The following is a 14,946-nucleotide window of genomic DNA, read 5'->3' on the forward strand; positions in this document are numbered from 1 at the left end:
AATTTAAAGGTACTGTGAGATATATAAAAAAGATCATACTTCTGGTTCAAGTCCTATTTATATCTGTACTATTTAAAAAACTAATATAATTGAAGAGAGGCCACCAAAGAGGTAAAAAAGAAATATAATTTCATGGTCATAAACCAGCGTTGGGTTATGTGAGCTCAAGACCATTGATTTTAGTGTAACGTTAATGTGCATGTGTTGGCTTTTGATCATTTGGAATGCCTTGAAAAGCTACTATCCTGGCCCAGCAATGCCTAATGGAAGATACTATAACCCACCTATTAATATTTCAAGAGAGCAGCAGGCAAGAGCAGGCAAAATAAGAGATGAAAATCAATGCCCATATAAATGAAATGCGGTTGTTTGGTTATTGGCTATGGCTCTGTCACATCTAACCATATGGTTTCAGGTAGTACCAATCTTCACCATAGTAGTCTTATATTGTAAGATGTGAGCCTGGGATAATGGCTCAAAAGATGAAATGGAACAAATAACATGACAATCTTGATTTACGTACCCAGATTTGTCTTAGTATTAATATCTTGTCATTGTGACCACAGGGACCCCAAAACATGGAGATAGTGAGTTGCATCAAAGCAATAACCGATCAGAGATTGTCCATTTAGACTGTATACAAGTTGCACCTGCAAGAAAACAGTGATGTGCAGAGTGGTCCTGTTAACAATTCTACCCACTCCAGTTCATTCCCCAACAAACTATTGGAATGTGTTTATTATGAATGCATTTGCTTCACCACCACATATCTCTCCCCCCCCCCCCTTATATGTTCTGGCAAGCAGCAGCAGCAGCAGCATGACTGACAGAAGGACAGGCACATGATGCCACACTACCATGCTATCTGCCACTGCTTCTGCTCTTGATCTCCAAGGCTTGCCAACCTGCCCACTCAGTTCAGTGATCTTGAGGGTGGGGGATTCCTGCAGCTGTTCTTGTCCGATGGAATGCCTCGAGTACAGTGTGGCATGTAGCAAACATTGCCCCTTTCCTTTTACTCCTTCCCCCAATGAATCACTTAGTGATGGGCAGGAAGGGAAGACGTATAGTATATGTATAAATTATATGGACTTGAAATCTGAGCATTTAATGCTTGGAAGTACAGCAGTTGACTATAATGGAACACCTAAACAACAGCTCGTTGATAAAATAATGCAGGGAGAGTTGTTATTGATTATCTAAAAGCCTTTCAGTATCCAAAGAAAGAGCTTTCTAATTTGAACTACTGTGATCCAAGAAAATTAGAAGAACTGCCTGCATTCTAATTTGCACTTATCTGACGGAATAATAGAATTAGGCTTGTCTGCAGTAATCCCCCTCCCCCTATTTCCACAGAATATTTTCATAGCACAACATCTCTGTGTTAGCAAATGAAGTAGACTTTTGAAAATGTGTTGGGCTTTACCTTTTATTAGTACAGACCTGAACATGGGGAGGGAGCGCACAGATACCCAGTTTCTTGATCCATGTAGACTGGATCATGCTCAGGAATGGGTCAGGTAGTCTGTGCCCAGACAGAAGGCTACTCAACATCTTCTTATCCCAACATCAGGATGCTTTCAGGAGCAGATTAAACAATGTCCCAGCAATTTCATGAAAATACTTCTCAGAGATACAACAGCACATAGCAAATAGGGACTGGCAGCCTGGTTTGAGAGAAATGAGTAGAATTCCCAGGCCTAGGAACTGAATGTGGTCCTTCAGGCCTCTTCCCAAGTGTCACACTCTCATCCCCAAACACAACAACAGTGGCTCTTAGTTGAGAATAAGAAAGGGATCTTTATTTCGGCTAAAAATGTTACAGGCTCAGCAGCAAGCATAGGGCCCAGAAATCAGGATCCCAAGGTAACTCATACAGAACTGAACAGAAGCAATGCAGATGTCCCAACAATTTCCCCTCCCCTCCCACCAAGCTTTTAAATATGAGTCAGGGTGAGTTAACTTGCAAGACTCTCTCACTTACGTGACCATTCGAAGTCATGCTCTGTCTGGGTTAGTGCATCTGATCCAGTCCACAGAGGCAGCACTTGGTTACTGGCAACAAGACTGTGTCCTGCTAACTCCTGCTTCTCCTCCAGCTCTTCCTGCTCAGCCCCTCCCGCTGGATGGAGTGTATCCAAACTGTCCAGTACATTGCTGCAAACACTCCATTTGGGGGGGTTTAATGTTGCCTACCGCTGGTGGGAGACTGTCTGGAGGAATCCTCTTGTTCACTTGGGTATATGTTGGGCTCCACCACAGCAGAGCCCCCCCAACTCATCTCTACTCAATAATCTACCCTTCCAGAACACATTTTAAAAGGGCCATCAGCCAAAGGCCAGGTTAAAGAGGAATGTTTTTGCCTGGCACCTAAAGGTGTATAATGAAGGCACTTAAGGCATTCTAATCTGTATATATACGCAGGATACTGACCTACAACACAGTCCTAATCCTATCTACTACTTGAATTCAATGGGGCTTATTTCCAGGTTAGTGGGGTTGTTGTTGTTGTTGTTAGGACTGCAGTCTTAGTGCAGCAAACACCCAGAAAGCCAGGATGAAAGGGTGGGAGGAATAGCAAAACAGAGTGATATTTTGAATTCCCTGGGAAATAGACATTAATCCATACAATGGCAGAAGCACAATAGATACTACATCTTCACTCCTTGGGGACACTCCCTGATCATATTCCGATCCATTATCTGTATCCATTATCTATACTCTGCAGTTTGCTTTCTCTTACTGGAAATTTCATTTCAGTTGTTGCCAGAGGGCAGATCGCAGGAAGTTATACTGCACAGTACCCAAACTATCCCCTCCTTTCAAATATCACGTAACTGTCGGAGAGGCTGTACTGTAGCCTGTCATCTGCATGCATTATAGCTCCGGTGGAAATCAATAGCCATTCTGCACAAAGTATTAACATCTGACAGACGGATATTTCTCAGACATGATTGGTTGCAAGCTCTCTCCAGGCTCCTTTGGGTATTGTGAGGATAACTCCAGTTATAATATCAAGAGCGCTTTAAGCATGGAACAGAAATAGTGTATTCTATTCCTCTTAAGCGGAAGAGGTTTCGCAGGAGTGCTGGAGCCTTCTTGAGTCTGCTTTTGCCGAGACAAAGTTTTGAGAAGATGAAGACAGAACCATCGCCTTCCCAGACAGAGAAAAAGTCCTGCAACCAAGTGTTTTGGACAGTCTTCCCTCATGTCTGCTTCATTTGTTCCTTAGTGATCTACGCATTGCTGGGTGCTCTCATGTTTTCTCATGTTGAAGGCAACAGAGAAAGCAATGAAACAGAAGCATATCAGACTTTCATGCGACAGCTTTGGAATCTGTCAAAGAATTCATCAGGTATGTGCACAAGTAGCATTGGCAGAGATGTATTAACCCAAGTTTATTTCACAGAGTGGATGTCAATTCTCTTGTCCTTTTGAATGTCTGAATATATTTGGGCACCTGTGACTCTGCAATATACTGTGTTGGGTGGTTGGTTTGTTTTTTGCTTGTTTTAATGTGAAAGGATTTCTCATCCTCGGAGGAATCTCTGCTCCCAGTTTCCGAACATCATACTTATCTCTGGTTTATGAAAACAGCAGCTCCTTACTTCTTCTTCCCCATTTTATGACTTTACTGTTGTGTAGATCTTTCTCACCCCGCAATCTTGGTCATGGGTTGTAGGGCACTGCCCATGAATGGACATTTTGGTGTGAAACAGATTCCTTGGTTCCAGTAAAGGAGTTCATCATTTCGAGGCTTTCTTTCACACCAATTACTGTACCATGAGTGCCCTACAATGCTACAATCCTAAAGTCAAGTTTTGTACACATTCTAAGAAGCAATAAGTCCTTTTCGAGGAATGTGATTGTTCCAGGATGCATCATTTTAAGAAAGAATGGGTTTGGAGCAACGGTGATAATTTATTGAAAAAATATTTAAGATCCAAATTTGTCAGGAACATTTTGTTAAAATTATGCTTTAAATTCAATCTCAGGTTTAATTTTATGATGTTTTCTTTCTTCTATCACTCCTCAGTATTTTCTCCATGCCTTCGCTCAGTGCTATGGAAAACATGTAAAAGCACATGATTGTGTTACCAAGCAGGTGCTGTTTGCATTTATTTCAACACCCGCTAGAGTGGAAAACCCCACCCCCATCCAGGAATTAGGGGAGGACAGCTGCCAGATCATAAGCGCCCCCCCCCCGTCCAATCATTTCTTTCCTCTCCATGGAATGATGCACTGGAAGAGAGGCATGTGTGGACTTGTTTTTAAAAAGCTAAATCTCAATAAAAGCCAGCCAGCCAGCCAGTTGGTGCTGAATAACTCAATGGTCCATAACGCTTACTTATTGTCCATCATCCAGGACCATAATTTTCAGTTTGTTTAATACTAAATCCCACTTTCTTATGAACAGGAAATGAGATCTCCTTTGATGAGTTCAAGGAAGAAGCACGTAAGCTGATTGAAACAATTGAATGGGAATGGTTTGGCGACCCTAAAAAGAAATGGTCCTTTCTGGGCTCTCTCTTTTTCTGCTGCACTGTGTTCACAACAGTGGGTAAGTATGAGTTTTTGAAAGTATTTTGCACTTGACTTGTTAAGATAATTGAGCTCATCAGCATGTCTGCAAGAAATATATAAACCCCAGTGGGGACCTGTAGCTTCTTCAGCAACAGCATTTGCCACCAGAATCTCAAAGTTACCTACATCACACCGTGAATATAGTCATTTGAGGGTGAATGTCGGTGTCCATGTACCTAGGAGTAACTCTTATTGAACTCAGAGAGATTACTTCCAAATATATATATGCATAGGGTATACGGTTGCAAAGCTACAATCCTGTGCTCATTTATCAGACAGTAAGTCACACTGGATGCAGTGGGATTTACTTCCGAGAAAACATGTGATTGTACTGCAAGTTACATCAAGGACCTCTCATAAAGTTTTTACGTACAACGTGTTATAAAAATAGCTGAAACAAACAAGTAAGTTAAGTCATCATTGGCTGCAGAAACTTCCCATAGAAAGATGGGGTAAAGCTCCCAGGATTATTCATTGGGGCAGCCGTATAAGGGAGTACAGCATGTGTGACTCATGAGGGCCCCCAGGTACACCAAATCTAGAAATCTTCTTACATTTCTGTTTGGAAAAGGTTTAAAGTTATTGATGTTAAAAATAATAATATTTGCAATATTCGAATATAACTTTATTATGTCAGTTAGTATTATGTGTAAAGACGTGTCTCTAATTTATATACATTCTGAAGATTTGTGCTTCATATTTTAATCCCCAATCAAATCACATCACATCAAATCTTTACTAATCTTGTTGATGAACAACATTTAGAGAACAGGATAAAACACACGTAAAACAAATTCATTTCATATTTAATTATATTCCAACAGAATATTAATACAGTATTAATAATAATAAAGTGATAAAATATCAAACATTAAAAACTTCCTAAACAGGGCTGCCTTCAGATGTCTTCTAAAAGTCAGATAGTTGTTTATTTCCTTGACATCCAATGGGAGGGTGTTCCACAGGGCGGGTGCCACTACCGAGAAGGCCCTCTGCCTGGTTCCCTGTAACCTCAATTCTCGCAGTGAGGGAACTGCCAGAAGTCCCTTGGAACTGGACCTCAGCGTCCGGGCAGAACAATGGAGGTGGAGCTGTTCCTTATTAATTTTGTTGGCCTCCATCTATCTTGAGGGACAATGGAGTGTGCCTGGGGGGCAGGGGCAAGTCAAACTGCTGTGCTAGCAGCACTGAAGTGACTTCCCTGGGGCACAAACCAGGGCAGTGTGTATGGAGGTCCAGGCTGCCAAGATGACAAGACAAGATCCCCCTCTCAGCCTCTCTGTTGTGGTTCAAAGGAAAGCCGAGCAATATGTTTGGCACCAGCATTGCTGCAGGAAGGAGGTGTACAAGATGCTGTCCAACTGTCTTAGGGACTCCACTCAGGATTTGTGTAGGGTTTAGTCCTTAGCTTTTTCTTCTCCCAAAGATATCCTGCAAGGCAGCAGAGGTTTAGGATCAGAGTTTTCCTTCTCCTAGATGGGCTGCCTTCCCAGGTGTATGAGCCCCATCTGCCCGTCACTTCCCTCTACAGCATGTGCAGAAACCCCCTTCTTTCTTCACCATTGGACCCACTACTAGTCTTGTCCACTCAATCTGGCAGCGCCTGTCTTCACGGGCAGGAGAAGTCCCTAACTCACCAAGGGTTTGAGACCCATCGGCTACCCTCACCTGGTTTTGCCAGCCAGTGAAGTCATTCCTGGGATATGGCTGCTGTCATGTGCTGACAGCTTCTAAGAGCCACAGGTGAGAGCTGAGTGCAGGGTGGGGACCAAAGTGGACAGACTACCCCAGAAGGAGAACCACGTGTTCCACACCACAGGTACTACCCCTCTATTGACACCCCATTCACCCCTCATATTTAATTCAGCTGCTAATAATATTATTTCACCTCCTGTCAGAATATACTGGTATATAATCAAATTAAATTGGGAGCTCCCCCTCCAGAAAAAAAACCCAATTTTTTTCTCAGTGAAATATGATTGCCACTACCTCAAACCAGGAAGAAGAAACCAGGTCAGGAGGACACTAGTCTCAAACCGCCATAGTGCATAATGTATAAATGATGATTTGGTTTCAGTGTCAGAGCATTGATGCCTCTCTTAGTGCTTAGGCTATGTGCACTATGCATATTCTTGTGATGCATGCACCAGAGATAGATTCTCTACCTCTGTATGCACAGATAGCCTGTATGGTATAGTGCTTAGAGTACCTGGCAGACTGGAGTTCAAATCCCCACTCAGCCATGAAGCTCACTGGGTCACTACCTCTCCACCTAACCTACTTCACAGCATTGTTGTGAGGGTAAATGGGAAGGAAGAGGAAATATGTATGCCACCTTGAGCTTACTGGAGGAAAGGTGGAGTATAAATGTAAGAAATAAATGAATGAATCTTCAGGTCATCAGGGTATATGGTATACCCCAATTTATTTCCTGAGATTGAGGTAAAGACAATAACTTATAGGGGCCACTTCAATAAACATATTATGTGGGTAACCAATGATATTCAAGGAGCAAGTAAAATCTCACTTGGAGTTCTCTTAAAGATATATTAGCAAGGAGCAATGTTAGTTTTTAACATTTGCATTTTCCTTCCAGTGTAGTACATCATATGGGGAAATCTAGTCTTCTTGTGCTAGCTAAGTCATTTAAGATGACTGTTTCAAGAAAGAATCATCTAAGCAACATATGCATACCAAAAGATTCACAGTAATAGGGACCTAATTCGTTTGTGGCTGACAAATGTCATATTGCTATTTCTAGCAATTGAATTTATAGTAAAATAAGCAACAGGGTAGATCCAAAAGGTATCTCATAACAGAAATATTACATGACATGTAATAATACATGACAATTTTTAACAAAAATAAAATATAAATATTAGTATTGATGTCATATGATGATTTTCAAAAGTTAAGACGTGATTGACACTGTTCTGCATTCTCTCCCCCCCTCCTCACTTGTGGCTGGTTGCCATACATTGGCAACCTATTTCTTGATTGTGAGCACTTTGGAACTACACCAACTTTTTGCAATTATCATTTTTGCTGTCGTCAACAATTCTGGGATTACAAGACAGTGCATGTCTGATTCATAGTCACTTATGAATCCAGGCAATAAGGATTTGGGAGTTAATGGCCAATTATAGTCTGTCATTGATTTCTGTTTTAAAAAAATTCCCAAACTGTTTAGACAACAGTTTGGGAAAGAGGGGATGTTCACTGAGACCTTTCATGAGCATCAGAGGAGGTACCAACTGGCACAGCCATCCTTTGAAATTCGTACATCTTTGAATTTTTCAAATCACTCCTCCAGGGTAAAATGTGCATGAGAATCAACTTATTGTTGAAATATATATATTAAAATACATTATACTCAAGAAAACTGCTTTCCAAAAATGTGTATATTAGGTAAAACTGTGTACAAAAATGTGTATATTAGAAGAAAAGGAATATAAAGGGACAGAAGAGTAGAGACTACTTAGCTAGATGGACCTGATATGTGGCAAATTCCTACTATCTAACTGAGATCCAGTGTAGTATAGTATTTAGAGGGCCAGGGAGTTCCACGTTCAGACACCTGCCCTCTGTCCTTGGGCCAGAAGTTATATCTCAGCCTAGCCAAGACTGCTGTGAGGATTAAAATGGACCATAAGACTTTTTTTTTTTTGACACCATACATTGCAATCCAGCAACAGCATTCCAAGTGAGATGGGCTGAATCAGTTTAACAGCTGGCCCACTGCAGTCAGTGAGGCTGCAACCCGCAACCCACTTGCTAGGGTAGAGCATGACAGGTGTGTTTGGATCTTATGGCCTTTAGGTTGCAGAAAGCTATTGGATCAGATGTCTGTCAAGAGCCATCTGTCCCCATCCCCTTGTGTAGGCAGAATCATGGAAGAGAGAGAATAAAGACGAGGATGGGTGTGGGGGTTAGGTCCACTTTCAGCTCTGGTTATGCAAACTGATGGCATTCAGCCCAGCATAGCTTATTCTCAAAGACAGATGAAAGAATGACCATCCTTGTACTAAGGAGTAAGTCTCATTAAACTTAGTGAGATTTGCTTCTGTAAGCATGCAAAGGGAGTTTGCAGTGATGCAAGTAGTTCATGCAGAGTGACCTTACTCATTCTGACTTTCCCATGCTGTAGCCTCACAGTTAGAACAGCCGTAGAAATGTTTCTATAACTGAAGTATCAAAAAGTTGATTGTAAAAAATATTTCCAGTGAAATACTAGTTTTCAAATCCTGTTAGGGCGCAAATGATAAATGAGCAAATAAAGGAATCCAGTTTGAATATGACATTCTTAGCAGCTGCAGCAAAGTCCATTTGTATTAACCTAGAATAAAATCATTATAAAAAATTCATATGTTGGGTATTTGCCACCTTATATGTTGAACAGAATAGATAACATTGACTATTAAAACTACTGGAAACATACAGGTGTTGTGAATGAGGCAGAAAAATAAGGATCTATCTTTCAGGGAAAGAAAACCTCCAAGAAATTTGAAAATATTTTCGTACAGCAGGTTTTTCAACGTTATCTTAAAGCAGCAAACATATAAAAGGATATTTGTCCAGCTGTAGACTTGCACTGGAGATTTCATACTATCATAAAGCTGGAAAGAATAATAATAATAATAAAATAGTTCCCTGCTCCAAAAGAAGGCTTATCCTTCCACCAGTTCTCTTCCCCTTCCTGTTCCAATCCATATACACAATCCAGACTGTTGTGGCTCATGAACTAGAAGGTGCCTGTAAGGCAAATACCCCTGGACTCAGGAAATCAAGCCAAGCCAGCAAAATCATGAAAGCAATGCCAATCTATTTGCTGAGGGTCTTTTTTGTTTATTTGAGATAGGAAAGGAGGACACTCTCTTTTGCCTGTAACCTCAGGCAGAATTTGTTAGTATTTGGGTGGACTGTATTGTTAAAGTATTTTACAAATAACAACCCCACCCCACCCCCCAAAAAATCCCAGAGTCTGGGCTTAAGCCTTTTCAATTACTATCATTAAGAGATAAAAAGGAAACAAAAAACCCCCACTCCATACATTTAAATTATAGCAATTAACTTCCTCCTCTAGCCAATCCCTGAAGTCTACATTATTAGTTGCTTCCAGGTGGGAAAGTAAGGAGGGAAGGGCATTCCAAGCTTCAAGGCCACACATCAAGTTGGCTGTAAAGTTGAGAATGGAATCTAAAGACTGTAGGAACACTTAGTAGCAAGAATGCATGCAGTATTTGGACGTACTTCTATAAGAACTTTTCTGGGAGTAAGTCCTATTGAACTCAGTGCAACATGCTTTTGAGTAGACACAAATAAGATATGCTGTTAAACCTTTGGTTTGCTAACATCTCTTGATGAACTAAGTAGCATATGTAGTGACAGATCTTCTCATAAACTACTATCTTCATATTGTACTTTGTATGCAGTGTGGAATCACTGTACCCCCCCCAACCCAATTTTCTATTAGTTCTTAGGAGGAAAGGACTCTGATCATAACATATAGGAATGTTATTAATGCAAGTTGACATTATGTGATTTGATTTGTTGACGCTTTGCCCTTTGCTGCTAGATCTTTAAGGGAGAGTGAGGCCGCTGCCTCAGGCAGCAGATACTAAAGAGAAGGGAGCAGGCAGAACTGTGTGACCCATACAGACTGCCCTGAAAGCCCTAAGGTAGCTTGCTGTCCTCCGATGGGGTGGATAATTTTGTCCCATTGCCAGATGTAAGAGTCAAGTACAAGTTTGATCAACTTCCGTGCATGGAATGGGAGAAGTACCATCTTTCCCTTTGCCTCAGGCAGCAAAATGTCTTGGTCTAGCTCTGTGTTGTAGTCAACCGGTGTATTACAAAGAGATGAAGTTGAAGCATGCTAACATCTTGCTAAATCACCTACCAGCACTTAAAAAAAGAAAAATCAACCAAGGATTAGCAATAATCAGCCTTTAGTTGAGCAAAAGATACCCAAGTTAGATACAGTGGTACCTCGGGTTACAGACGCTTCAGGTTACAGACTCTGCTAACCCAGAAATAGTACCTCGGGTTAAGAACTTTGCTTCAGGATGAGAACAGAAATCACGCGGTGGCGGCACGTCGGCAGAGGGAGGCCCCATTAGCTAAAGTGGTGCTTCAGGTTAAGAACAGTTTCAGGTTAAGAACGGACCTCCAGAACAAATTAAGTTCTTAACCCGAGGTACCACTGTACTGGAAGAATGTTGTTATTTGGAGAAAAGCATGAAGAAACTAAGGATAAACTCTACAAAAGGAGGCAACTTTCCCCAAAAAATTTTAAAATGCACAAAAGGGGACTTAAAGAAACCATTTCGTCTTGCATTGTAGGTAGGAAAACTAAATTCTGCATAGTATTTGTCACGTGCAATGGAAATACATGAATGTAGTAGAGCTGTCTGTTTTTAGACTTCACGTTCTGGGTGGCAGGGAAGCAATATTGGATAAAGGGAAGAAATTCTTTGCATATTTCATCAGCTTGGATTTAATTGACATACCAGTGAAAAAAACAAATCAAATGGAATTTAAATTGTACTTCTCTGATTCTGTTTGGTTTCAGGTTATGGTCATACCTACCCTGTGACAAGACCTGGGAAATACTTGTGTATGCTGTATGCATTATTTGGCATCCCTCTAATGTTCTTAGTTCTCACTGATATGGGAGACATCCTCTCATCTATATTATCCACATCTTACAATAAAGGGAGACAACTACAGTCAAAAATATTAGCCAGACTTTCTCTTGCATCCTGCTGGAAGAAGAAGAGAGACTCAAAATCTGGATCCTTAGCTCTCAGGCAAACTAAAGTAGTCCTTCATGAACCTTTAAACATCAAAGAAGTGCTAAGACATCATTCTTCACTGAAAATAAAGCCTTGCCAAAGTCGAAATGTCGAAATATTTGAACAACTTATTGCCAGGGAGAACCAGTTCCTTGCACCACCGAGACCTGGCAAGTTTGAACGATGGAGTTCATGCCCTGAACTGGATTCAGGGGCAATGATGAACCACATGATTGACAACATTGACAATATAGGGAAAAGAGTAGAAAAGCTGGATGTGCCATTTTGGTTGATGATGCTCATTGTCTTTGTATACATTTCCTGCGCTGCCGCCATCCTTCCGCGCTGGGAAAGCCGTTTGAATTTCGAGGGCGCTTTCTATTTCTGCTTCATCACCTTAACAACAATTGGCTTTGGTGACGTTGCCCTGGAACACCCCAACTTCTTTTTGTTTTTGTCGTTTTATATTGTGGTCGGCATGGAAATTGTCATCATCGCTTTCAAGCTGGGACAAGACAGGCTCATTTCTCTGTACAAAAAGTTGATCTGCTGCATCGGACGGAAAAATACCCCACCAAAAATGATATGAAAAATGTCCATCTAACTAAAAGGAGAGGCAGCAACATCAGTTCCAAACTCATGTTGATGGGCAGCTGCTGCAGGCTATTGCAAATGCTTTTGTTTTTCGACCTTTGATTCAGTAATGGAAAATCACGATGGGTGATTATTTTCATTGACAGTGGGATCTGCTGTAAACTAGTGAAATGATTATGTAGCAGCTGAACACAAATGATAGTGAGGGCATTCCTCCCCTTTAAGGTGTTAAAACTGATGGAATAAAACTATTCTTTGGAACACTAGGAAATATAGAAGGTGCCTCTCTGTTAAATATGAATATTTACAATTGTGTGGACATATCAACCATTTGGCTCTCCCTACTCCATTGGCAATGACAGCGGTGAGCTAGAATAATTGATAATAACCATGAAATATTTACAATATTAATATACCACATCTTACTGAAATTGGTTCCATGTACGTTTACGCAATTGAAATAACAAAATAAAACAGATAATTGGTAAGCTTTCAAAATGTTTAAAGTTTAAAAGCCTGGGATAATAAAAGGGGGGTTGTTTGGCACCTAAAATATGATGGTGATTAATCAATCAATCTATATAACACTTGATGCAAAAAAGGATTTCAACATGGTTTACAGGTATATAAAAAATACAGAATCATTGAAATATAGGCATCCAAAATTAAAATGTGCAATAAAACAATTTCATCAAATAAAGACAATTGAATCTGCAATTAAGGGGTCATCCATAACAGCAAGAACTCCTTGATGGACACTGGCGTGGAAGCTGGTTTTCTCTCAGCTGTCCCTGATCTAAGCATGGCAAATGGCTTTGAAAACCACTGAGAAGAAATCCAGAAGAACCCACCATGTTACATTCCCTCTGTATCTCCTAGAGATGGTTATCAACCAGGGCAACCAAGGCAGTTTCAGATGGCAACATTACTACCATGTGAACTTCCTGGGGCATGCCATTCCATGAATGAGGCACCATGGCTGAGAAAGCCCCCTCTCCAGTTATCACTCACTTCACTGATGTCACCCAGGTCTATTTTTTGTGTGTCACATCTGAACCAGAAGTGGCTGTATAAGCTCTGGACTGGATGCTGTGGTGGGCTGGATGAAGGCTAGGAAACTGAGTGAATCCTGGCATGACAGAGCTTCTGTGGGCAAGTGGTTTCTGTTGTCAGAAGATAGGCCAGCTGTTTGTTCTGGGCAGGGTTGCATGACCTTTGAAAGTGCAGGCATGCAGTCTGGGGGATGCTCCTACAGGTGTCTGTCACTGGAAACGCAGGTATCTTCCTAGGCTTGAAAAATCTGCCAATAAGCCAATATGCTACTGGGTCCAATCTCTTCTTCTTTCTTTGGCAATCACTCATAGCCAAATATGGTCTTAACAGTGTGTCCGTGAGTGACTGTGGAGGCCAATTCTGGACCCACAGATCAAATTTAAGGTGCTGCTGTTAGTATGTATATAAAGCCTTAAACAATTTGGGGCCACTGCCAGGCAAAGCTACCCACTGAATGGTCAGCAGCAAGAAAGTGGACAGGTGAGAGATGGCTGAGGGCAATCTGAGGTTGGTGGGCCAACTGCCCATTTGTCCTAACAGATCAACCTCTACCAGTAGCAGCACTGATGTTATGGAATTCCCTGTCAAAGAAGATCAAGCAAGTTCCATCTGTATTAACTTAGAAGCAAAGATCTTTGTTTAATCAAGCTTTCCTGAAATGTGACCAGTTTTGTATTATTAGTTACTTGACTGACAGTACAGTATTCATTTTTGAATTTTATATTGTTTCATGTAATGTTTTGTATCATTCAGCACTTAGGTGGGACTTTCCTTTTGACTGAATGGTGTATAAATTTGCTAAAGAAAATAAAGAATAACAGGAAAGAACCTTAGCTAATGATCTGAGAGTGCAAGCAGGAAGGCACTCCTGCAAGTACTGGGATCCCAAGCTGTTTAGGCTTTAAAAGTCAATGCTAGCACTTTGGGTGGGCATAGAAGTGGCCAGCCAGCCAGTTGAGCTCCTTTAACGATATATGACCTGAATAGGCTGTGCCAGTTAAAATCCTGGCAGCTGTATCAGCTCAAGCTTCCAAACTGCTGCCTTCAAAGGCAGCCCCAGATGGAACACATTATAGGAATCCAATTGGGAGGTTATCAGGGCATGGGCAACTGTGGACAGACTAGCCTTGTGCAGGAGAAGCCACAGATAATAAACCAGGCAAAGCTAATGAAAAGCACTATGACAGCCTAGGCTGTAGCTTGCCCCATGAGAGAGAGAGAAGGAAGGCAACTAAACCAGTCCAACCAACCCCTTCTTGGCCACTTCACCTCTGTCACAAAGGGAATGTCTTTATTTTTCTCCGGGTGCCTCTGCTAAAAAGCCCTTTAATTGGCACAACTTGCTCCTAATACTGAGTAGTGTGGCATTTAGGGTGCAATCCTAATCCTGGCTGCCAAGCAGCAAGGCTTTATCAAGCAACAGGCCACATCTCCAGCCCCGACACACACAGCAGCCGACATGGAAGGTGGAGAGAGGCAGCAAAAGTGCTGGAGCTGATGCATCAACTGGGCCCAGTGTCATCACACAACAGCAGTGGCTCAGGATGAACAGATCCTAGGGCAGCTTCCCTCCTCTACAAAAATACTCCATTTCAGGGTAGAGGAGATCCCATAGGAAGCACTGCTGCACACCTGCACATTTCGTAGGCAGAAGGATAATAACATTAATGGAATGAAACCTGCGACATTTCATCAGTGGCAGAAGGCTGGAGGCTAGCTTAGCCAGGAGAGCTGGGTGGAAATGACTGAACACTCCCACCCCTGGGCCTGGTGCAAGAGAGAAGATTGAATTGGTTTGCCAGGCACTGAATGAATAACAAGGTCTCATACCCCCCCATGAAGCTTTTCACAATGTGTTCTTTGGAAAATATATGTGGCTGAGAGGGATATGTCAAATTTTCCTGCATATGTCCAATCTTTG

At 41.5% G+C, this 14,946-nt stretch overlaps 1 protein-coding gene across 1 annotated transcript; it reads left to right on the forward strand.

Moving 5' to 3' along the window:
* Positions 1 to 3,135: 3,135 nt before the first annotated feature.
* Positions 3,136 to 11,967, forward strand: KCNK18 (potassium two pore domain channel subfamily K member 18; the record flags this gene model as incomplete). Its single annotated transcript, XM_081192395.1, has 3 exons — positions 3,136 to 3,355; positions 4,418 to 4,561; positions 11,156 to 11,967. The coding sequence occupies 3 exons, from the start codon at positions 3,136 to 3,138 to the stop codon at positions 11,965 to 11,967; spliced, it is 1,176 nt and encodes a 391-aa protein (XP_081048521.1).
* Positions 11,968 to 14,946: the final 2,979 nt, after the last annotated feature.

Source organism: Podarcis bocagei, assembly GCF_964188305.1.
Source record: "Podarcis bocagei genome assembly, chromosome: 4".
NCBI lineage: Eukaryota > Metazoa > Chordata > Lepidosauria > Squamata > Lacertidae > Podarcis > Podarcis bocagei.